Genomic DNA, 23,086 nt, shown 5'->3' on the forward strand with positions numbered 1-23,086 from the left:
GTCAAAATGTTTGTTGCTGAACGGGACCCTATATATATATATATATATATATATATATATATATATATATATATATATAGGGAAATGTTCAGCAACAAACATTTTGACAAACATTTTTCAAAACATGGGTTAGAAGTTTTGGAATGGGCTGATTTTTGGTGATGATGATCTCGAGATCATCATCACCAAAAATCAGCCCATTCCAAAACTTCTAACCCCATCAAAAATGGTTTACAAGAAATGGACGGTCCACGACTTTTCAACTTGTAAACATGGGGTTAGAAGTTTTGGAATGGGCAGATTTTTGGTGAGGATGATCTCCTCACCGTAGAGATCATCCTCACCAAAAATCAGCCCATTTCAAAACTTCTATCCCATGTTTTGAAAAATGTTTGTCAAAATGTTTGTTGCTGAACAGGACCCATATATATATATATATATATATGTTTGAGTAGAAAGTCAAATAGCTGCTAATCCATTCTTATGTCATTAAATATAATTAACTGATTATATATATTATTTATGAAGATGTTTCCCTTGGATTTATTATTCTCAGAAAATATTCATGCAGATTTAAGCTTTGTTTTTTTATTGGCAGCACATTTTCATTTCATAAATTAACTTTAAGTTGATTGGACAATTATTCGACGGGTTCAATTTAATTCGGGAAGGATTTGATATTAAAAAAAGAAAAAAAACATTCAAGACTATAAGATTGATAGTTTTAATAAATAAAATAGGTGGATTATGAAGTTAACATTTCAAAAGATGTGGAGGTTACAAATGATTCAGCTGATATTAAAAAAAATCATTTTTTGACATCATGCAATGCACACTGATGGTACACTATCAAAATGTACTTCATTATATTTTCTGAATCAGAATTTGTACAAGAGATCAACTTATCTTCTGAAATTAACTTAACACTACAACAAATATGGCAATTAGGAAACGTTTATAACCGTTCCTAAGCCAGTATGAAACGGTTGGCAGACCATCGAGACGTCGTTAATGAATTTAAACGGCTGGCAGCCGTTGTATATCTCAGGATTTGGAACGGCTAAAAACCATTCCAAAACTCAGCTTTTGGAGGGACTTAAAACCACTCCAAATCTGCATTTATATAAATAAAAAGAAATTATCTTAGACATCAATTTAAAATCTGATGTCTATAAGACTGATGTCCTAAGTCTGAGACTTTAGGCATTGGTTACAAATCGGTATCTAAAGTGATCATAAATCGATATCTAAACTTTAAAAAAAAATTAATTTTTAATTTCTTTTTTCTCCTCACCTATTACCCGCGGTCAAAATAGACCCAAATAGAAAACATTGAGCTTCTCTATCACATTAATTTATACACAGAAGAGATACAATGGGTCATAATTTACAAATCTAAAATTACAATCCAAAATTAAAAATACCCTACTCCTTGTACTAACCAATATACCTGTTTTGAGTTGTACACGAGTGCTTGCCACCTGAGGACGAGTGGAGGTTCTTGAACCACACCATCCTCTTGGGCACATGGAAGGGTCTCATGCCTAGTTTCATAATCTCCAGAGCTTCTATTAATCTTGGATAAGAACCAAGAGAATAATAGTGTCACAAAACAAGAAAATGCATCATTTGAGAAAAAAAATTATTATAAACATACACCAGTCAAAACTTTAATAAAGCCCAATTCTCTTCTTTAAATTGGAAAGCTAAATTGGAAGCAAAACTGATTTTGAAACCAAAACAAGAACTACTTTACAATCAAACTATTTCAACAATGGAATCTGAATACCCAAAAAATATCAAATGCACAAATGTTCAACGAAGAACCTGTTAGAGCTTAATTAATATTTCTAAACTAGTAAAATATCAAACTTTTATATAAGTTTATGAAAGTTCAAGTATGGTGGGATTTCCAGGGCCAATATATTGGTCGACTCCTAGTACTAAACTCAGAGCCTATTTCTTTGTTGTTTCAGTTGAGACCTAGGGAGGCATAAAGGGGAAAGCACAAATGAACAATAGCCAACTACATATGCTTATGGTCATCAACAAAGAATCATGAAAATAAATAAATAAAAGCTAATTCCAAATCCTAACAGAAAATTATCTCTTGGGATAATAATCTCAAAATTTGACAAGGACATATCTCTATCAACAGGCAGCAAAATAACCTTGAAATGAAAAGATGAATGTAAAGAAACCAACTGCTTACCCTATAGTGTCAACGCCTAGTTCTAGGCTTGCAGCGGAATTCGGCTAATAGTGCTATATGATCAGAAGACTACTCTGGGGGACAGGAGTGATGTATCTTTCCTTAAGCTCTCCTCATCTAAGAGTTCCAATAAGGATTCCACTGTTAAAGAGTCCGCTGAAACCAAAAGCTGATCCATTAGAATGCTCTCTTACAAAAATATGAAGAATAGCTACAAGCCAAGCTTACCTGTGTAAAATATGTAATCAACGGTACCAATAAAATCTCTAGTGCAATTTCTAAATAAAGGTTCATTTGTTGTCGAATCCATTCTCCTTCGTTGTTGCTCTAAACCAAGACCAACACCCATTCTAAAAGATGAATAAGCACTGACCTATAAAACAAATGAAGTCTTAAAATCAGCAAAAGTTCTCAAATTTTCACACCAAGCAAATATTGGAAAGTATGTTTACCAATGGAAGCTGATGTGTTAACTTGCTAGCAGGCTGCAAAATTCCTAGGGGGTCCATTGCTAAATCTGGATGCATTGGATCGATCTTACCCATTGCAAGAAGTGCATGAGGAGCACTGCAATCAAGTAAAAAATTCTCCTTAGGTAAGAAGGGAAAAAAAAAGGAACAGCTAGTGGCAGCCCAACTTTTACTAATTACTCCCCAATTTCTTAAATTATTATCACCTCCCAATTAAATATTAAAACACATTATTCAAACATTGCAAAGGTTTGGCTCAAGTTATTATCTCAAGATTATAACACATTCAAACAATTTCAGTAGTTGTTTACAATTAGGATTAAGTCCATATAAAATCCAATACTCAAATATAGAAATCTAACAAAACAAATGAGAGAGCTTCTAATGGCACCCCAACTTTTACTTGTCCTAACCATTCATTTATTTTTTATATTTTTAATTGGGGTGTAATAAGTAAAAAAAATTATTAGATGAATTCTGTATTCCATGTGAACTGGATATCAGCTTGTAACAATGATAAAGCCATTTGGTCATGTTGGTATGCATCCTGATACATCCTGAAATGTATGGAGGCTATCTGAAAGCCTTGCCTCTTATTAGATACTAGTGTAAGCTCAAATATTGTATACAATTTTCTTTTTTTCTTCTAGTATGGTTTACAACTCAATGCATAGATGAACAAACAAGAAAAAGAACTCATTGGATAAACAAGGTGCAATAAACAACATATGATACTAATTAACTTCATTTCTTCACTATTAAGATTCTCATTTTATTTACTTAAGAAACAAGTAAATATGAGAAAAAGGACAAAAAGCATAATGAGGAAAAAAAAACATGTGGGAAAATATACTGCATTAATGCATTCGCAGTATAGTTGTTGATTGTAATGGAAACCAGTGATTAAAGAGCTGGAATTTTACCTATGGGCCACATCTTAATCATTGAGTCCCTTAAGTTTGTGGAGAGCACTAGGACATGCAAATGATGATAACATGACTTCCACTAAATGGTAAATGCTAACGTCCAGCTTCTGCCAAGACTTTCCAAACTGACAACATCCCATTGCCAATCTGCCAATCTGCCACACTATATTTCAATTTCAAACCTTTCATGGATAATTTTTACACATGCATGATATTTTCCTGCAACCAAATATATATCAATCACAAAGGATGAGGAGATGTGCATTAGTTATTGATTCCAACTAGTCTTACTAAGTTAGTAAGGATTTCACCCTTTAACAAGAGTCCTTGGCTCACCTTGTGGCACCCATGAACATGATCCCATGCATCTCCCAGTTAACTGATTGTCATTAAGCCATCTACCAATTAAAGAACAAATTAACAATTAGTAACAAGAAGGAAAAGATTTAAGCCCAACCACTAAATAATTAAACAAGTCTAAGTTGATTTGGCTTATAACCATGTTTGGACTTGAATGATTACCCAATAAAGAATCGGAAGATGCCTTTAGCATTCCATGCCCAAAGCTGCTTTCTCTAAATGCACTCCACTCTGGCTATTTGTCCCAACAAAATTTGCCTTTTGCAGGGCCTGATGAGAAATTCACATGGCATAGCACTCCAAATTCCGGTACGTTGTCTCCAATGGAAGGGCACTTTCCCGGGTCATCCCCGTACTCAACATCAACTTTTTCTATGTTCCCACCATCTCCAACTGTTACATAAACAAGACCGCATGGATCCAATGTATAGTTGTACAGACTATTCATTTGCTCATAAGCGTGCACCTGTCAAGCATGTAAGGGATTTCCCTGTTTAGCATACTTGGTAATTTGTTTATATATATATATAGATTTACTTTTAATAATTAAATAAATTTTAGAAGATGATCTAGAATAGTCACTAAAGTTACACTCGTGAAAATAATCATGAAAATTTCAACACATTAAAATGCATAATTGTATTGTGGGATGGGTCAAGTCAGCTAAGTCCGCATGGGACCAAAGGTATAAACCTCAAGGCTGAAATTGCAATTCTACATAAGCTATACATCTACTCTTAATTGATTTCAGGGTAGGGCTAAGCTTATATTACAAATCATAAATTGGACGAAAGAAAAATAGACTTGATATATAATTTGAAAGATAGTAGGCTCGTTCGATTTTACATCAAGCACGTGTTCTTACATACTTGTGGGAACTAAAGACAAGGTAAAAACTGATTAAGATAAAAGATCAAACCTCAAATCAATTGCAAAGATTGAAACTTCCTAAGGCAGAAATCATTGAAGCGAGAAGTAATCCGAAAATGATGGAAGAATGCTGAAAGACAAGAAGTCAAAGCAAACAAGAAAAAAATAATAAGAAAACAATCACATTCACACACGACAAATTTATGTGAACTAACGGTTACATTCACAAGCAAAAATGATCAAGATCTTACAGAATATTACCTGAAACAATGGCTTATATAGGGGTCTCAAACCATAGTCCCAAAGTAACAAGGAAAACCTGACATGGAAGTTTACTTGAAGGAAAGAGTGAAAATTTATTAATGGGAAAGTATCCCTCAAGAAGTCTCCAATTGCAGCTACCCATGAATTTTTGAGCCCCATATTTAATTGAAGACATCCAATTCACATTTACTGTTATTACACAACTAGAAGCTGCAATACCATTAGGGAGTTAGGGGCCAGTAATTAGTGAACCACCTTGCTCGATGATTTTTAGGAATTGGATATGCTCAACTCTGACAATTAGAAACCCCCTACTTAAGAAAAATTCTTCAATCCAATGGCTAGAATTCACCAAGAAGGCTGAATTTTGTTGTGACATATGTGTGGGCCCATCAAGCGGCTAGGTGGGACAAATATTCATGGGGTCGATAGGCGTGAAGATGATTGTGGAGCTAGCACCTGCTGTTTGGTTGATGGGTCCACTTTCATCTCAAATTCACTCTTTCATAGAGACTAGAGGCAGGGAGAGAGTGAGTGAGGATATAAGGAAGGATAAAGCAAAGAGAATGTTCCGAAACTCTGGTATTGCCCAAAGAGGTTAAGATAGGAAGATGGACCACTGCATGTAGAGCCAGCACTACATCTGTGCATGAATAAATATCATCAATTAAGGGAGGGAGGGATTTAATTAGGTGCATGGATGGATGAGGGGTGGCATTTCCACTTCATGAAAACTACATCATGTTTGATCTCCAGCAGGGTATGTGCTGTTGAGTCGTTGTCTGGTTCCCACCATCAACATCCCATCTACCAACACCACCATGACATTGCACAAGATTGCAACCGTGTAAACACGAAATTGTACATTACATTTTAATCACCAATACTCAGAATAATGGCAAACAATAGCCACAATTATTGAAAACAAACGTATGTAGCCATCTTGGATTATTATTAAAAACAACAGAGCTTCTATTGCCAATATTTTCTTAGAACTTCCCAACTTGTATGCCACCAATAAGGAATTAAAACACATCTTGGGATGCTCTTAAACACATTTAACTTTCCAATTATGCTCTTAAATAATATCACTGAATTCATTCATACAAAGCTCAATGACCTAACGAGTGTTAAGCACATCCATCCCTTAGTAGATGCAGACAACAAAAGAAAGACTGATTGGTGATTCTTTACATTGAATTTGAGTAATTTCTCTATCATGGGATGGGAGCACCTTCATGAAGCCTATAAACTAAAAAAAAAAAGCTCAAATCCAGCTAATAGAGATCATCACTAAGGGAAGGGGACCAAACATTCTTGCACTTTGGGTATTGAAGGAAGATTCAAATGGTTTAGAAGTATTGAATGTTCAATTGTATAACAATCTCAACCACTTACAGATGAACAAGTTTGTCAGTATGGCTTATAAGTGTCTATTAGCAAAGGATAATATCCCAGTCAATCAGAAATTCAATGTTCAAACAACAACCAGAAATTCAAAATTCAAGTAGAAGAGAAAAGAAAACAGAGGATTCAGAATCCAAACACGGATATCAAACTCAACGTGTGTAAATTAAATAACTTTGTTCCACCCAAAACACATTTCCAAGCCTACCATCAAAATCTATTAAAGCAAACATCTAAGATGACCAAAACACCCTAATTTTGTCTAACCAAAGCATAGAACAGCCTACGACACAACGAGAGGGAAATGAAATAAAATCAGATTTGTCTCCAACCATATAAATCAACAAAAATTCAAACAAAAAAGAAAGCCTAGAATGAGAAAATTAAAAAATGAAGAGAGAAGGCAAATGTAAATGATTGAAACGTTACAAAACCATAAACATTCAAAAACAAAAACCCTAGGATGAGGAAAAAAAAACATATTTGAAGAAAACCTAATAGAGACGGATTGTGAGTGCACAAGAACAATAGCAATAAATAGAAGAAGAGAAATGTAGAAATAGATGAGATAAAAGAAAGCCTTCAAACAAGAATACCAGAAAATTAAGATCGTTTGAGAAAATCAGAGCTCCAAAAATCCTAAGGATCCAAACACCATTGTGAACTCCATCCATCGATCTTCCTCATATAGAACCAGCTTTCGAATTGGAGAATTGAAGTAGAGGTTGATAGAATATGCAGCAATTAGGGATTCTGGACCTGAAGATTTCACGATTTTCACTGATTAACGGCTTCTTCTGATCTCCTTCCGCATCTTACTTAAATCAGCCCTAATGATTCAGCACAGCAGAGAAAAGAGGAGGTCGATGATGATTTGTTGACGAAGAAGAAGGGAGAAATGTGATTAGGGTTTTGTGGAGATCGAAGACGAAGAAAGTATACACATATTCTTGGTAGTTGAAACGGCTTAGTACCGTTTTTATTTAGAAGCGGCTTACTACCGTTTTAAACAGTCGTTCCAATTTCTCACATATCTTGTAGTTTAAGACCAAATAATTAATAGAATATAATACTTGTAAATTGCATCAGTAAAAAAACAATATCTATATCAAAATCGAGTTGTCTGCAAGGACACACATGTCCTTGGATGCATCCGTGTGGTGCACTTATTGTGTTTTTTATCGCAAAAAATTAGTTACACTAATTGAGATACAAGTAATAATCATGAATGTCATTCCCCTGGTGTGACAGAGGAGACTCAATTTCATTAAAACATCCCATCTTGTTAAACAACATTATGCATCATAAATTAAAAATATATATCTAAAAATATGAGTATTCATGAAAGAAACGTGATTAAGAGCCAATTACAAAAGTTTATAAAGTAGCTTAATTATCAAGGACGAGCCATGTACAAGTTGGTTTGTGGATGGAGCAGCATGTGTTGTGTGTGATAGCAACCATGGGATTAAATCTGAATTTCTGGAGGAAGAAGACTACATGATCTACAACCCTACACCTATAACGTTTCCTGGTGGTGATGCAGGGCCCATTCCACATGTTTCTACTCAGTTCACCCCCGATATCAATGCTACTGTTTCTAATTCAAAAGAAACATGAGTATAGTTGTGTACTCTACTGGTGTTCTTGTACATGTAATTAGATCCAAAATTTGGTTTCTATAATGCAATAGTTAACATAGTATGTTGTACTACCATCTCTTTCTTTGTTCCTCTCTACAGTTTAATTTTTAAAACCATGTGCAGCACATATACAGAAGAAAGTAGGCCATCTTAGGTTCTACATAACAAGGATCCTACCCACTATTGCAAACCCTAACAAATCAAAAAGATGATGAACCATATAAATATGCTGCAAAGAGTTTTTAAGATATACAAATAATCAAAGCATATTGCAGCCAAACCAAGATCATCTGGTGTGATGGAAATTCACACCATGCCAAAATGTATAAGCTTCGAGTCAAACATCTTAAGGTTCTTATAGTAAAACTTAAAAACAAAATTCATGGTTTAATGATATCTCTAGATACTAAAATTTATTACCTGATTCCTCAAAAAAAAAAAAAAATCATTAACCAACAATTATATCAAAAGTAGTGAACTCAACAGTAAATAGTGGTAAGTTTGACAGTAAAAATTGTGAACTCGATACTAAATAAAAAAGTGTCGAGTTTGACAGTAATAAAAAGTGATGAACTCGACAGTACATAAAAAAGCGGTGAGTTCGCCAATAACAAGGGACCACTAAGAAAGAAAAAGTTTACTATATGTCCTATCAAGTTATTGCACAAAATGAAGGGACTATTTAGAAAGAAACCCTTCCACCACTACGTCATATTGCGATTTTTGCGATGTCACAATTACGTTAAAAACGACTGTTAAAAGCTGTCATTAATTGTGACAGTTTTTTACTATCGTTTCAACCAAATGACCGTAATAAGTAAAAGTTGGGGTGCCAATAGCCACTCTAAAAGAAATTACTCAGACAGAAGCTCGATCTCCGTCCCCTATCTCTGTTCTCTCTTCTCTCATTCACTAACGAGAATAAGCTTCTAACATCGAGTTATTGAACTCAGACAGAAGCTCGGTCTCCACCCTCTATCTCTATCTGTCCTCACTCTCACTCAACCCTCTCTATCTTCTTGCTCTCTCTCGAATCCGTCGCTCTCCCTCTCTCTCTCTCATCTATCTCTCTTTAAGTTTTAAGAAGAACATCAACTTTCTAAGTTTCAATCTAGAAGATCAACTCTCTTTCTTAGAATCGATCAGTCTTTTTTATTTTGGAAAGTAAATTGATCGGAATTTTTTTTGGAAAGAAATCGATCGGATTTTGATCAAAAAATCTTCACTCGATCTCTCACTCACAGAATCTGTGATTTTGAAGATGCAATCAGATTTCGATTTGCAAGTTTTAGGGTAGAATCGATCGGCGTTTGATCAAAAGTTTTAGGGCTTTGTTTGATCTCCCTCCCTTTCCTTGGTTTGTGATCGAATATTTAGGTATGTTAAAGTTTTTTATTGAATATCAGATTTTTCTTAATTAATTTAGGGTTTCAAATATTAATTTAGGATTTTTCTTTTGCTAGGTTTGTTATCTAATCTTAAGGTATGTTAAGGCTTTTAATCGAAACTCAGATTGTTCTCAATTATTTTAGGGTTTCAGATTCTAATTTTAATGTTATTTGTCAAAATGCTATATATTCTCAGATGTTAGTTGTTTAATTGATATAATTATAAAATCTTCATCAAATCCTGATTCATCTCATGTTGATTGTGTTGAGATACAAAAGATGAGTTGAAGTAGTTTGGTTCAAACAGAGAGGTTGAATTAGGTTGGATGAGTTGAAGTGATTTCTTTAATATCACGTAAAGTTAGAGATAATGCATGTAGAAACTTGAAGTTTTCTTTAAGGACCTATATGAATGTGTTCCGTGTATAACTCTGTTGAAGTACACCAATCTATATTTTTATAGTTTCAAATATTATATCGATAAGAGTAAAATATAAAGAGATTTTGATTAGTTAGTTGAAGTACCCTGATTATATCGAATTAAAAAAGTACCCAATGACTATTGCAACAGGAACATAATTAGCACACCTTCAGTAAATTAGATCTTAGTTTCCAAACAAGTTCTGTTTTGTTTCATGCTATATTTGAATAATTTTTAAGCATATTGGCTAATCTCTCATGGCACAGACAAAAAATAATCATAGTAGATTTTTAGCTCCTAAAGAGAAACTTAATAGTGCAAAAAATTGAGCTAGAGCTTGTGAAAGTGTATATCTCCTTGTGAATTATTATTTATGATCATAACTTTGTCATTCCTTGAATTGTTTTTAGTTTTTCTAGCAAATGTAAGAGCTTGTAGAGCGGCAGGTTGAACTCTTAGTCACCCCTATCGAAATAACAGAACTTTGGGCACAATTTTATGATGTAGAGAGTAACCAATAATATTTAAATAAAGTCATGTCTTATGTTAATTCAAGTGTCTTCAGATCTATTCTCAGAATCTCAATCTACATCCATTTTGTTCTTTCTATTTCTCCTTTAAAACCTTTAATCCATGGTTTAAGGATCGGAACCCTATGAGTACAAATTGTCAATCAACTATTAAAACCTTCAGCCCATGTTTATGGTGTTCGGAACCCAAAAATACCAAGCGCTCAAGTGACCCAAGATTGGCTTGCTCTTAATACTAACTAGGCCTTTGCTCAGGCTTGGAGTTATACCATGTTAATATTGAGAGTGTCCCACCCACACTTAGAAATAAATAGTTAGTCCATGATTTTGGAGTTATACCATGTTTCAATGTCTCATCTAAAAGATCAACCCATAGAACTCCTCCTCCAACATCTACATAGAAACGATCACTTTGATCGTTGGTCGAATGGGTTTTATAGATTTTAATAAACAATTTATTAAGTACAAGGGAAGTATGCAAAAGAGAAGCAATGAACTGATATCAATTGTCTGACCATATCAAAAATATAAAATTCAAAAGAAAAAAAAGTGTGGACATCCTAGACTTGGATGTTAAGTCTTGAAATGGTTATAATACTGAAAGCAAACTAGAAGTTGGTCACCATGAAACAGTGGACGAGAAAGTTGGTTTATGACCTTATTTGGACAAGTTTTATTGGTGCTTTTAAGTACTACAGAGTGGATTGGAGGCATCTCCTAGATACGAATAGAGAGCTCTTCTCTGCAAGGTAGACTTGGAGATTGATTGCTTGTGGGTCAGGGTCACAGAAAACAAGTATGGTGGCAGAAAATTTAGATGAGCCTTCAATTTTGTAATTTTTTCTTATTGTAAATTTAGATGGAGATTTTGTAGCCTTTAATTCTGGTCGACAATGAAGATGAAGAACACTCCCAATTTTGACATATTTAATGTGTTTAATATTTATTGAAATTTAATTATTTGATTATATTTTAAAAGATGAAAATAACCCTAGTTTAGGTGAGGTGCAATTTCTTTGCAAATAAAAAATAAATAATATTTTACACAAAAATGAAAGAATCTATTTATCGAATTAACAAATTGTAGATCAAGTCTTGTATTTTTCTAAAGTAGATTTGTTTTCTCTACTTTATTTGTGTTGTTGTGATGCTCTTAGATATTTACTCCTAGGATTCAATAACAATAGTGCATCCAGGGGAAGGTAATATTATAATCTCTTGATTTTTTTTACATTTATTATTGAAGGTACAATGTTGTTTCATTTTGATTGAATAATTAAATTTGTTAAAATTCCCTCAAGAAGTCAAGTAAAATAAATAAATAAAAAATCTTTGGTGTAAGAATGAGTAAAGGCTTGTCTCCTTTTACAGACTTCTGGACCAAATAAACACTTTCACATATTACGACACTGAGCCAATATGCGACGAAAAGAATGGAAGAAGAAAATAAAATAATTTGAATTAATTTAAGTTTGTACTATTAAGAGGTCCCCTTTGTACAAGTTTGAAAATTGTAGATGTTTCTACCTCAAGATACATGGCTCCCTTGGGAGACACTTTTTTTTTATTATAAGAAAGTGCAATCGTGTATACCAAGGCGTATAGATCTACGGTTCTGAACTTGTCATGTCAGTGAGTCAATTGAGTATGCCACTTGGTGAGTCATTTTATCACAACTCTTGATTCTTATGTCTTAATTTATAATAGTGGGACATGAGGTGTTTTTGAGATACACTCTCCTTGAGATTTGCATTTTAGGTGATTAGAAGGCCTTCACTTAATCAAATGGCGGTGGTTGCTTGATCTTCATCTCTTTGAATATTTTGGAAGAGAGATAGATGGTGTTAAGATCTTCACGTTGAAGGCATGATGGGAAGAATGTGAGACATCAATGTGGTGCCTGCTAAATGCATTCTAAAGATTAAGTCAATAAATATGGTAGAAGAAAAAAAAGAAATGAAGAATGATTTGAAGCTTAGAAGAGTGACGGTCTATTGGTTAAGGAGAAGTAGAAGTTCAAAGTTTGGGAAGTTGTGTGCAGGAAAATCGATGAGTGAATAAGAATGAGGGGTGAAATCATCATTCCATCGATCCCCATACGTTCTTCGGTGTTGACTTCTCATAGTGACTCCCATGTGAAAGTAACCCCAACAATGCTTCTCATAAACGTAGTTTGGGACTTCTCGCAAAAGCTAATGAAGCAGAAGCTGTTACTAACAAACATGCTTCTCCCACTCAAAACCAAAAAAAGGGCGCAGAAGAAAACTGTAACAAACAAGTCTTGAGTGTTCGAACACCCTTTCCCATTTCAATTTTGTGTAGTTATAAGAAGAGTAAAGTGGCCAGGTGTCACTAGCTATGTGGTTTAACTGTTGAGTTGAACAATAATTTGCTGTAGAATACTCTAAAATGTTTTATGAGATGGTCCATTGCATTTATTAAAAATATTCTAATAGAAATGTAAGAATTTCATATTTGGTTTATTCCCAAAACCATCACTTCAACCCGGCCAATTTGCTTTCATGCGTCTTCGAGCCTAATATTCTCTCTCTTTCTACTTAAACCTCAACAACAATATATGTAAGATTTTTGGACAACTAAAAACTAATGGATTTATTTACTGATTTGGATTCACTATATGTAAACTGGAAAATTAGACAGAAAAATTTGACGGGCCAAAGCCCACGAATTTTAGAAATTGAATTTTGACGGTGTAGGACCGTCAAAATTATTGATATTTCCTGATTTAATGGCTTAGAGCTGTCGAATTTCTCTCATCCTTCACTAGTTTGACAGTTTTGGTCCGTAAAAATAAAAAATAAAATTTGGCAATGAAAAATTCGATGCCAATTCAACCTCTTGGTCAGTCGAATTTTTGAAAATTTGATGGCCCAAATCTGTCAAATTTGGGCTTTTTTCACATTGTGCTTATTCTTTGATCATTTCTTCCCATTATTTCCTTTTTCTTCCCATCATGGTTATGGAACCCATCTAATGGCCAATTCTTGGTGTTGTTCAAGAAGCTCATATATACACAGTCCACAAGGTGGGCTGTGAGCCAAAGCTTCCACAGTCACTATGGTGACACACCCTAACCCCACGGAAGTTTCCCATTGAGTAATATGGTAAATTAAGAGGCAACCCAGTTTAGAACACACTGCAAGGCGAAGTAGTTGAGAGATATTGTTGCTATATTATAACTCAAATATTCTTAAATTTATTACTCCATAATAAAAAGAACATAAAATCAAAGCCGTTTTTGGCAAAAAAACAATTTTAAGGGCTGCCCTTAATGGAGGATATTGTCCACAATATACTTGGCAATGAATTTGTAGGCTACTTCACCCGGGTGAACTGCATCCCAAAATAAGTATTCCGAGGGGTTCGAACATGTAGGAGTTGCAGAGTTACAAAGGGGTCCAACTTCCACAAATCCGGTACCACAACATCCTTTGTTGATTTCCACAAAACCTGCCACATATGATGCACTTGATCATTCTTACTCACATTCAATTAGGGAGGTAAATTGTGTCGGCCAGGCCTGATCCAGGTCCATCAAGCCTAAATAGTATAGGGCTGGGTCTCTAACCAAGCTCGAAGTCCAAGCCCAACCAGTGGCCTAGTTAAAAAGCGGGTTTTGGGTCGAACCAATTTAAAAAATAAAAATAAAAATCACATAGACACCTTTGAGGGGAGGGGACAGAGCGTAGACCCAGTTCTAAGGAACTTGGGGCTTAACTTGAGGCAGTTGGTGTGGTCGGGCTGGACTTGAGATTATTTGGGTCCAGACAATGAGGAGAGAGTTCAAGCCCAAAACAAAAGGAAGTATGAGGCCCACAGACCTTTTAGACATCCCTTCCCACTTCACTGGACCATCCAATGATTTTAAACAAAAGAATATTTTACATATTGAATCAGTTATATTTTTTAAGGTTGACAAACATAGAACAATAGATACCTTCTTTCATAAAATAAGTTGATCTCGTAAATGTAATAAAAAACTGGTTTAGTAATTTGAGCATAATATATAATTGTTTTATTAAGTAATTTCCTCTTAAAGGAGTAGAGGGCTACCGAATTTTTGTGGATTGTTGATCATTTCCATGGGTGGATCGTAAAGGTTTACGTAGATCATTTTGCTCCCAGGAAGCGACGCTTGTAGTTGAAGGAGCAAGTTTTGGAGCTTAGAATTATAGATACGAGCATCTGCATTCTCATCATCCAAACATGTTCGTTCGGCCGGATTCTTGAATTTTGCAGTAATCTGGACTGGAACGCATCCGATAGGAGCAATCCCGGGTACTCCAAATATACGGCATCCCATATCGTATAGTACCTATAAATACATTTAACAAAAAAAAAAAAAAAATCATAAATATGAAACAGTAAAAAAATGTTAAAATATTTTTTTTATAGATTAAACTCATGACAAATGACTCGTGATAAAATATGAAATCCAACTTCCAAGATTTATCTTACATGAAATATTCTTGGGATACATGTTTTACCCCAATCGTTGGATTTCTTTCTTTCTGTGTGTCATCTTGCATGAATCAATTGATCCCAACCTATAAAAACTTATTTAAAAGGTAAAGATTTTGATCAAATGTTACATTACTTTGAAACAATGGGTTGATTGAAAAAAGTCAACTTTTATGGAACTAGAAGAAATCTTTATCGTGATACAAAATGTCTCCAAGGCTGGGATGAATCGATGTATGAGAGAGAGAGAGAGAGAGAGAGAGAGAGAGAGAGAGAGAGAGAGACCTTAACGAGTTCTTGAAAACTTTGTAGTAGAAAATCCTGATACCCACTAATATTGAATTGATGGCGCCTAGAGGGTGTATCATAATAATTGAAAAGGAGATCATTACTTCCTGCACTAATCACAACTAATGCACCACTCACTATCTTATCACTCTCTTCTTTGCCCACCAACTTCTCAAGCCTCGCTATATACTCCTTAAAGTACTTCGGTTGCATCGAAACTGGAATCACCCCAGACAATGAAGAAGTCAGATCATCAAAACCTGATCCAGCCGATGCGAAGCTGACACCTGTCGGGAGTTCACTATCAGCTAAACTTGGGTCTAAGTAAGGAGGAACAAGCTCCTTGATCCCAAGCATTGATGCCAACAAATCTGGAACCAGCAGGCCATTCGTAAACCTCCCCGTGGCAATCTGATTCGGGAAATCTCGACCGTAGGGATAGTGATTGCTCTTGAGCACCGTTGGTATGAAGTTATTGTTTCCTGTATCCACCGTTGAATCACCAAAGATAAGAATGGCTGGAAATTTTGAGGAGGCATCACATATGTTGATGATGCTAATGTGCGCTACGAGGGTCAGGAAGAGGAGGGTGGACGCCATGGTTGGATGGTTCTTGTGACTTGAAAGTTAGTTTGTTCAAAAAAAGGCTTTTCTTTCTTTATTTATAGAGAGAGATTGAATAAATTTTCAAGTTTTGGTGAATATTTGAAATAATACCCACTATTTTATTAAATTGACAAAATGCCTCCCTTGACCTTAGTCTTCTCTTTTGGATTACTGTAAAATGACCTAAATGTCATAATTTCAACCTTTAGTCAAATCCCTCCATTTTTCGTCTAAAAATCAATCATCTTCAATATCTCAACTAAAATATTTTAACTTAACCTTCAACCTTAAGATTTTATCTATTTGAATCTTCAAGTCTCAAGAAGAATATAGGATTTTTTTCGAAAAGTAGAAGACAATGCAATTTTGGGTAAAAAAATCAAAGTTTTTTTTTTTTTTCTTAAGGGGGTAATTGAGGTTGAAAAAATAATGATTTAAAATGAAGTTCAATAAGCTAAAAATAATTTAACATAGAGATTAAAGAGTTTGAAGGTGATTCGTTTTGGAGAAGAAATAAAAGTTGTTTTGTTAGAGATTGAAGATGATGGTATTTTAATTCACTTTTTATTAGTCTATAAGAAAAGACCCAAATCAAGGGCATGTCATTAGTTTGAAAAATATATGGAGGTGTATGTCTAAATTATAAAATGTTCTAGTACAAAAATGGTAACTTTGTTTTAGTGAATTTATGAACTTACCAAGTGGGGACATAATAAAAGATTTACTAAACTTTCCATCTATAAAAGATTTACTAATCTTAGATCTCGTACCATATATAAAAGATGTACTAAACTTAGATCTCGTACTTCAGGAGTTGACTTACAGTACAACTCCCAACAAATCTTACATGTTAGCTTCATATATGCTATTGGGGACCCATTGACACCAAACCTTAGCAATAAGACTTTGATGATGATGATAATCTTAATTTTCCTAGTCATTTCAGTTTTTTCATCAGGAGAACGTGCGGTATTGGCAGTCACAAATCAAACTATATCAGAATCGTTAGCGTAGCAATCATCTAGAGAAAATGAGAGGCATGGTAATCAATCACAAATAACAATAAAATAAATGCAAATAGTAGGAAGAAAAGGTAGGCCAAAGTAGAACAAAAGACGGAAATATATAGTTTGTACTCCGTAACAGTGTGTAGATGGTACAAAAGAAATAGTAAAATCACAGTTATAATATCACACATCGTATTAGGTGAAGTAATCCGAATTAAATAGTAGAATGTAGGCATGTTTATGCAAAGAACCACAAACAATTAGAAACAATTATAATAACAACATAACAGGAATTGAATATGGATTAGAATAGTTGAATAAGCTCTTTTATTGCAGCTCAATCATGGAAAATAAATCCCTAAGTGTCCCATAATAACTCTATAATTGTTGTCTTTTTTTTTTTTTTAATAAAAAAAACTCTATAATTAAAGGGTGTTCTAATTTTTTGAATGGAACGATCATGGGGAGGGAACCCAAAACAGGTCTATAAAAATTAAAACAATAGAATAAAGGCAAATAAAACTAGCTCTGCAATATTTCATACTAATACTTAATCGTTAGAAGATTGTTTTGCTAGGGACACTCTCTTATTAAGTGGCCGTCAACAAAGGGGGCAATGATCAATGAAGAGACACTACGTCATATTGCGTTAAATATCACTGTAAAAACGACAATTCGTATTAGTCATTTTAAGGCGATGGACTACATCAGTCACTACAATAGAAATGACTGATTTCTTAACTCATGAACTGGAATAGTTGTTTCGTTGAGGGTAAAATTACCACGGTAAAATCAGTCCTTGTTATCTTTGTCTCAAAGAAACTAAATTGCTCACCAAAATAAAATAGTTCGATAATCGTTCGAAAGAAGAAGAACAAAGCTTTAGAAATCTACGGTTTTATTTTTGAGATTTTTCGAAATTCATCCCTTAAAGATCAAATCAAGAAGAATTCTCTCATCAATTCAGGTTTGCTACTTCTCATCTCACAATTTACCAAATTTCGAGTTCTAGGGCACGATTTTCCATTCAAGATAGTTGGAGATAATTTCAGAAACTTCTTTGATGCTTGAATCCACATTAACTTTTGATTTCCAAAACAACTAGTTAATCATTAATCTGCGTGCTCTAGAATTTCTTTGGATTTTGCTTTGTTAATTCGTTGTTCCGGTTTAGGCAAACAATGTTTTCTAATTTATTTTGGAGAAATTTCGATATTGGAGGGATATTTCTTTAGAATTGATATATGAATTTTTTTTTCCTGAATTATGATTTCTTAACTTATTGTGCTCGAGTAGGATTTTTTCTAACTTTGTTAGATTTCTCAATAAAAACCCAAATTTATCAATGGATTCATGTTAGATTTTGATCGAATCTCATTTTCCTCAATTATTTTAGGGTTTTGGTCGATTAAATGACAATGACATTCACCCCAAATAACGATCAGTATGGTTCCTTTGATTACATCATTATTTGAGATGAATGTCATTGTCATATGATATCTAGATTCCTACATTTTCTCATTGAGATAATCTCGAGGATCACATTCTGAAATGATTTTCCAAATTATGGGCACAAATCACAAATACAGAGTCTGCTTCAAAGATGAATGAGTGCCCCCATCACCTTAAGTTTATTTGATAATAAATTCTTCCAGTAACTCTTCCAAATTTTGTAGAGACTATGAAGTAAATATGACAAAAGGAAAAGAGTTTTAAGAATGTTATCAAAAAAATCTCTTTCACCCCAAATATTAAATTTTATTATCAAACAATGTTATTGTACTACCCTGTTGGTATGATTTATTGATTTACCTTTCGCATTAATTGTTGTGGTTGATGCTGGTGTTGTAATTTATTGATGAGCATTTTTCATAAGTATAAGTAGTCGGAAAAGAGGGTTAATTTGTTGTTTCAGTAAACATGAAAAAATTAATGTCATACCCCTAAAAGACCTTGTTAAACATTCATTTGGCCGACCAACCAGTGAAGAACTTTTAAACGATATCTTGGTGGATTTATCAAAAAAAAAAAAAAAAGAAGGAAAAAACAGTGTGATGAGTGATGTATAGGTATTAGATTTAGGTTCCTAAAGATTTATGATCCTTAATTTCTACAAATTAAATTCAGAAATTAGAATAGTAATAGAACATATGAAGTAATGTAATAATGCATAACATACATTAATTAGTATATTCTATCACTAATTACTATATCATTGTTATAAAATTCTACCACTCAAAAGTTGACTAGGATGAATCAAATAAATATATATTAAATTAACATATTCTTCTAAAATAATTTTTAATTTTATGTTGTTTTACTTAAATTTTCTTGGGTATGTATTAGTTTGACGCTTTTTTTTTCTTTGGTTCCATTTCTTGATTAGTTTCAAGATATTTAGATAAGTACAAAAAAATAGAGGTGAAATTTCAGGTTTCTAGAACTTATTTTTTCAATGTAAAATTTCTGATTGTATTTGGAAATGGATATAAAGTTCACGATTGGATTAATTTATTTTTCTTATCACTCTAATTTGTAGTTGCTTTTAAATTTATTGGTGATCAAGTCACACGGCATTTTATTTGTACTACTAAGGTTTTGTGACGCTGAAAGCGCCCTCGATCCGCAGGGTTCGCGGATCCGCTTTTGACCCTTGAGGTTTGGGAGTCGCCACCTAGTTATTATGGTCTAGGAAACAAACTGACTTTATAAAAGATAATGAACTAATCTACTACGGAAAATCTGAATCCGGGGATTATGTTACGGGGTTGGAAGGTGTTAGGCACCAACCCCGCCTGGCCATTGTCGGTCTCTACTTATCCCAAATAAATCTACATCGCTAATAACAAACCTAGATTAAAAAATAATGAAAAATCTTACATTCGATCTGCAAAAGTGTTATTCCCTCAGATCTGGTGAAAACAGCTCCTTGTACTGTATTCATTACTTCGTTTTATCTCCGGATCTGATTTCTGATCTCCGAGGTAAGGTATCTCCTTCTTGGATCTGGGTGCTTCGAATTTGTTGTGAATTTTTGAGATGTTTTTGAGAGGTTTTCGGGTGTTTTTCAAACTAAAATCGAAGTAGGGGTGCTAGGTAAGGAGTTGGGGCTCCAAAATTAGGGTTTTGGAGAGGTTGTGGAGGCTTCTTCACCTACTTTTCCTAGGATTTTTTCTTTGATACGAAAATAGGGTGTGAGCACCTCTATTTATAAAAATTTTTTAAGGGTTGATTTGGATAGAGTTAGTATTTAATTAGAGTTCTTTTAATTAAAGTTGTATTTTAGTTAGACTTGTTTTAGGTAGAATTGTGTTTTAATTAGAATTATTTTAGGTAGAATTATTTTTTAGTTAGAACTCTATTAGATAGAGTTATTATCTAATTAGAACTCTATTAGGGTTTTGACTTTTGGTCTTATTTGATTGACTTTTAATATTTTGACTTTAGTCTTAATTGATCGACTTTTAATATCTTGACTTCAGTCTTGCTTAATTGACTCTAATTTTGACTTTAGTCTCACTTGATTGACTTTAATACCTTGACCTTAGTCTTGCTTGATTGCCTTTAATTTTTTGGAGAACCCTCCTCTATTATATTTTTAATTCTTTGGACCCCCAAATGGAGGGGTCCTATAGACACCCCATTTTTGCATCCGCCTGACTTGGCGATCCGTCATCCGGTTGTTGTGGATTCTTAATGATGAGTGCAAAGAACTCAAAAGTTTGAGAGAAGCCTCCTTCCAATTCCCTTTTGTCTTCTAATTCTATTCCTTTCTTTCTCTTTGCCACGCGACATAGAATTATACACGCTTAAGATCGCTACACTGTATAACTCGACTTAGCAAGCACGTACGCTTAGGCTCGCTACACATTAGAACAACTTAGAGACCTCGCTACGCTAGGAAAACATGATCTCGAGACTTAGAAATAATCACGTTGCGATTGAAAGAAACTTCACGCCAAAACTCACCCAAATGGACAAAATTGAAAAAATGATGAAAATACTCCTTATGAATTTTGGACCTCCGAAAAGTCTCGAAAGTACTTTCATTGTACTCAGAATAGGATTTCGAGTCTAACGAGACCCAAATCGATGAAATCAGAGAAATTTAAGAAAAAAATTGAAAAATGACCAAAATGCCCCTCAACCTCCAAACCCAACTTAGAGATCTCGATCCTTAGGAAAATATAATAAAAATTAAAATCAAATTAAAATTAAACAATTAAAACTTAAAATTTAATTTAAAATTAAATAATTAAAATCTAATCCAAAATTAAAAAAATTGAAACTTAAAATTAAACAATTAAAATATAATTCAAAATTAAAAAATTAAAATTAAACAATTAAACAATTAAGATCTAATTCAAAATTAAAAAAATTGAAACTTAAAATTTAATTCAAAATTAAACAATTAAAATCGGATTCCAAATTTAAACAATTAATTTGAAAACTTTAAACCAAAATTTAATCAACCCATCAACATAAATAAAAATCCAAGCAATCGATAATATTTAAATCAAGCTCCAATTAACCAATCCGAATTAAAATCTTAATTTAATCAACCAATCAAGATCGAAAAGTGAAACACAATTAATCTATCAAATTAAAATGAAATCGAAATTAAAACTTATGACTTAATCCATCAACCAAAATTACAAATCAAAATTCAATCAACGATGATCCACCAATGTGCCACATATTGCGAAGCGTGGGATCATGGTCCCATTCTTTCTAAACTTTAAAAGAGATATTCTCTCTATTGGTTCGGTCAAAGAAGAATCAAATAAAATAAAAAAAAGAAAAGAAATTAAATGCAAACATCAATAAGGAAAGAAAGAGAAAGTTGAAGAAAAATGTAAAATAGAAAGTGAACTCTATAAAAAGAGAATCCTATGTTCTCTTAAGGGAGGTTTTTGGAACCCATCAAAGAGGGGGCTGACATTTTGGAAGAAACAAGAAAGGTTGACATTCTTGAGAAGGGACAGCCACAAAAGTAGGAAAAAAGAAGAAGAAAAAGAAAGAAAAAAAATAATAAAAAAGAAAAACTTCTTCTCCAACGTAGGGGCTGCCCAATGGGCTAAAACGTGGTTGCTCTCTCAACTCCCTCACTGACTTCCTCTCTTCATCACGTTCATCTCTGTTCTCTCTCTTTCCCCTCTACTCATTCTTCTCTCTTGCTTCCCCATCTTCTTCTCCCTTATTGTCCCATCCCCCATTAAAACCTGCAACTCATTCCTCTCTTGTCTTGCTTCAATACCCTTGCACTATTGCTGCCTAACTTCTACTTCAGCAACTCCTCCAATAGTCTATTCTCTCCCTCTTTTACGCCCCAACGTAGCAGCACCTTGCTGCCCTTTCTTCCTCTCCAGTAAATCAGCAACCCCACTGTCCATTACAGTCCCATTAATAGTCCCAAACATCCTCTCCATCAACAATATTTCAGCCTCCATTAATAGTCCTTACGGCAGCCCAAATACCCCCTCCTTCATCACGTGTTTCAGCCCTATTCACTTAGCTTCAGCCGGTAAAACAGCCCCTCCTTCATCTTTTGTCTTCCTGTCTCATACGGACATCAGCCATTTTATCTTGCTCATTCTTATCATACTCATAGCAGCCCCATCACGGACCCCTCTCATATTTCGTTCTCAAGGTTCCTTTGATCCCGGTTCTACTCAAGATTTTCTTGAGTTATCATTACCACGTTCCTCTAGAGAAGCTGAGCTTTCGAGTTCTTTGAAGGAATCACAATAACCAAGGATTTGGAGGGACTTCTGATCTTAATAATCAAGGTATGCCTTCATGTGTTTCAAACGTGGCATCAATTTGATTGCTGATTTTTATTTCGAATTTTCTTATTTGACTTAGTTTGCTATAATGTTCGTATTAATTTTCGTTTTGATTGAGCATTCATGAAGCTTGCACACATTAACTTAATTAGAATATTGATGCTGGAATTTTTGGAAACCTCAATTAAGTGCATGTTTCATATTTGTGAAATCAAGATGAAGACTGAGTTTTTAATGAAATTAACACGTGGGCTGTCATTGATTTTTTGTGCACATTGGGAATTCAAAATTGGATCTTCCGATAAAATGGACATTGAATTGACTCACTGATTTGTGTGAGTATGAGAATTTCAAAATTGAATTTTTAATGAAGTTGCAACTGAGTCGACTCACCACTTTTTTTATATACATGGAAAGTTAAAATCA

General features: G+C 33.9%; 2 protein-coding genes across 9 annotated transcripts; both read right to left on the reverse strand.

The window, feature by feature from the left end:
- Positions 1 to 627: 627 nt before the first annotated feature.
- LOC147386439 (carbon catabolite repressor protein 4 homolog 2-like) lies at positions 628 to 7,522 on the reverse strand. 8 transcript variants are annotated; one of them, XM_086423780.1, is made up of 9 exons: positions 7,106 to 7,522; positions 5,100 to 5,909; positions 4,888 to 4,968; positions 4,131 to 4,434; positions 3,945 to 4,006; positions 3,606 to 3,827; positions 2,665 to 2,779; positions 2,441 to 2,585; positions 628 to 2,368 (listed from the first exon to the last, which is right to left on the reverse strand). In XM_086423780.1, exons 7-9 carry the CDS (start codon positions 2,755 to 2,757, stop codon positions 2,274 to 2,276), a joined length of 333 nt encoding a protein of 110 aa, XP_086279906.1. In that variant the 5' UTR covers positions 2,758 to 2,779; positions 3,606 to 3,827; positions 3,945 to 4,006; positions 4,131 to 4,434; positions 4,888 to 4,968; positions 5,100 to 5,909; positions 7,106 to 7,522; the 3' UTR covers positions 628 to 2,273. The 8 variants fall into 8 exon arrangements, 5 of the variants coding, with proteins under 5 accessions (XP_086279906.1, XP_086279908.1, XP_086279904.1 ...); XR_015172107.1 differs by lacking the exon at positions 5,100 to 5,909 and having other exon boundaries at positions 630 to 1,602; positions 2,213 to 2,368; XR_015172106.1 differs by lacking the exon at positions 5,100 to 5,909 and having other exon boundaries at positions 631 to 1,576; positions 2,213 to 2,368; positions 7,106 to 7,521.
- Positions 7,523 to 13,683: 6,161 nt separating this feature from the next.
- LOC147386440 (GDSL esterase/lipase At2g24560-like) lies at positions 13,684 to 15,875 on the reverse strand. The gene is made up of 3 exons (XM_086423589.1): positions 15,259 to 15,875; positions 14,566 to 14,827; positions 13,684 to 13,962 (listed from the first exon to the last, which is right to left on the reverse strand). The coding sequence occupies exons 1-3, from the start codon at positions 15,859 to 15,861 to the stop codon at positions 13,781 to 13,783; spliced, it is 1,047 nt and encodes a 348-aa protein (XP_086279715.1). The 5' UTR covers positions 15,862 to 15,875; the 3' UTR covers positions 13,684 to 13,780.
- Between the last annotated feature and the right edge of the window lie 7,211 nt (positions 15,876 to 23,086).

This window comes from Akebia trifoliata, chromosome 14, assembly GCF_017979445.1.
Source record: "Akebia trifoliata isolate Shusen 1 chromosome 14, ASM1797944v1, whole genome shotgun sequence".
NCBI classification, from domain to species: domain Eukaryota; kingdom Viridiplantae; phylum Streptophyta; class Magnoliopsida; order Ranunculales; family Lardizabalaceae; genus Akebia; species Akebia trifoliata.

Coding starts and splice junctions, on each gene's coding strand:
- LOC147386439 (XM_086423781.1), bottom strand. CDS start 2,757: ATGGGTAAGATCGATCCAATGCATCCAGATTTAGCAATGGACCCCCTA. Junction 2,586..2,664: donor TAACACATCAGCTTCCATTG/GTAAACATACTT, acceptor TTTGTTTTATAG/GTCAGTGCTTATTCATCTTT. Junction 2,369..2,440: donor TGATTACATATTTTACACAG/GTAAGCTTGGCT, acceptor TTTTGGTTTCAG/CGGACTCTTTAACAGTGGAA.
- LOC147386440 (XM_086423589.1), bottom strand. CDS start 15,861: ATGGCGTCCACCCTCCTCTTCCTGACCCTCGTAGCGCACATTAGCATC. Junction 14,828..15,258: donor GTTTTCAAGAACTCGTTAAG/GTCTCTCTCTCT, acceptor ATGTATTTATAG/GTACTATACGATATGGGATG. Junction 13,963..14,565: donor CAACAATCCACAAAAATTCG/GTAGCCCTCTAC, acceptor CATATGTGGCAG/GTTTTGTGGAAATCAACAAA.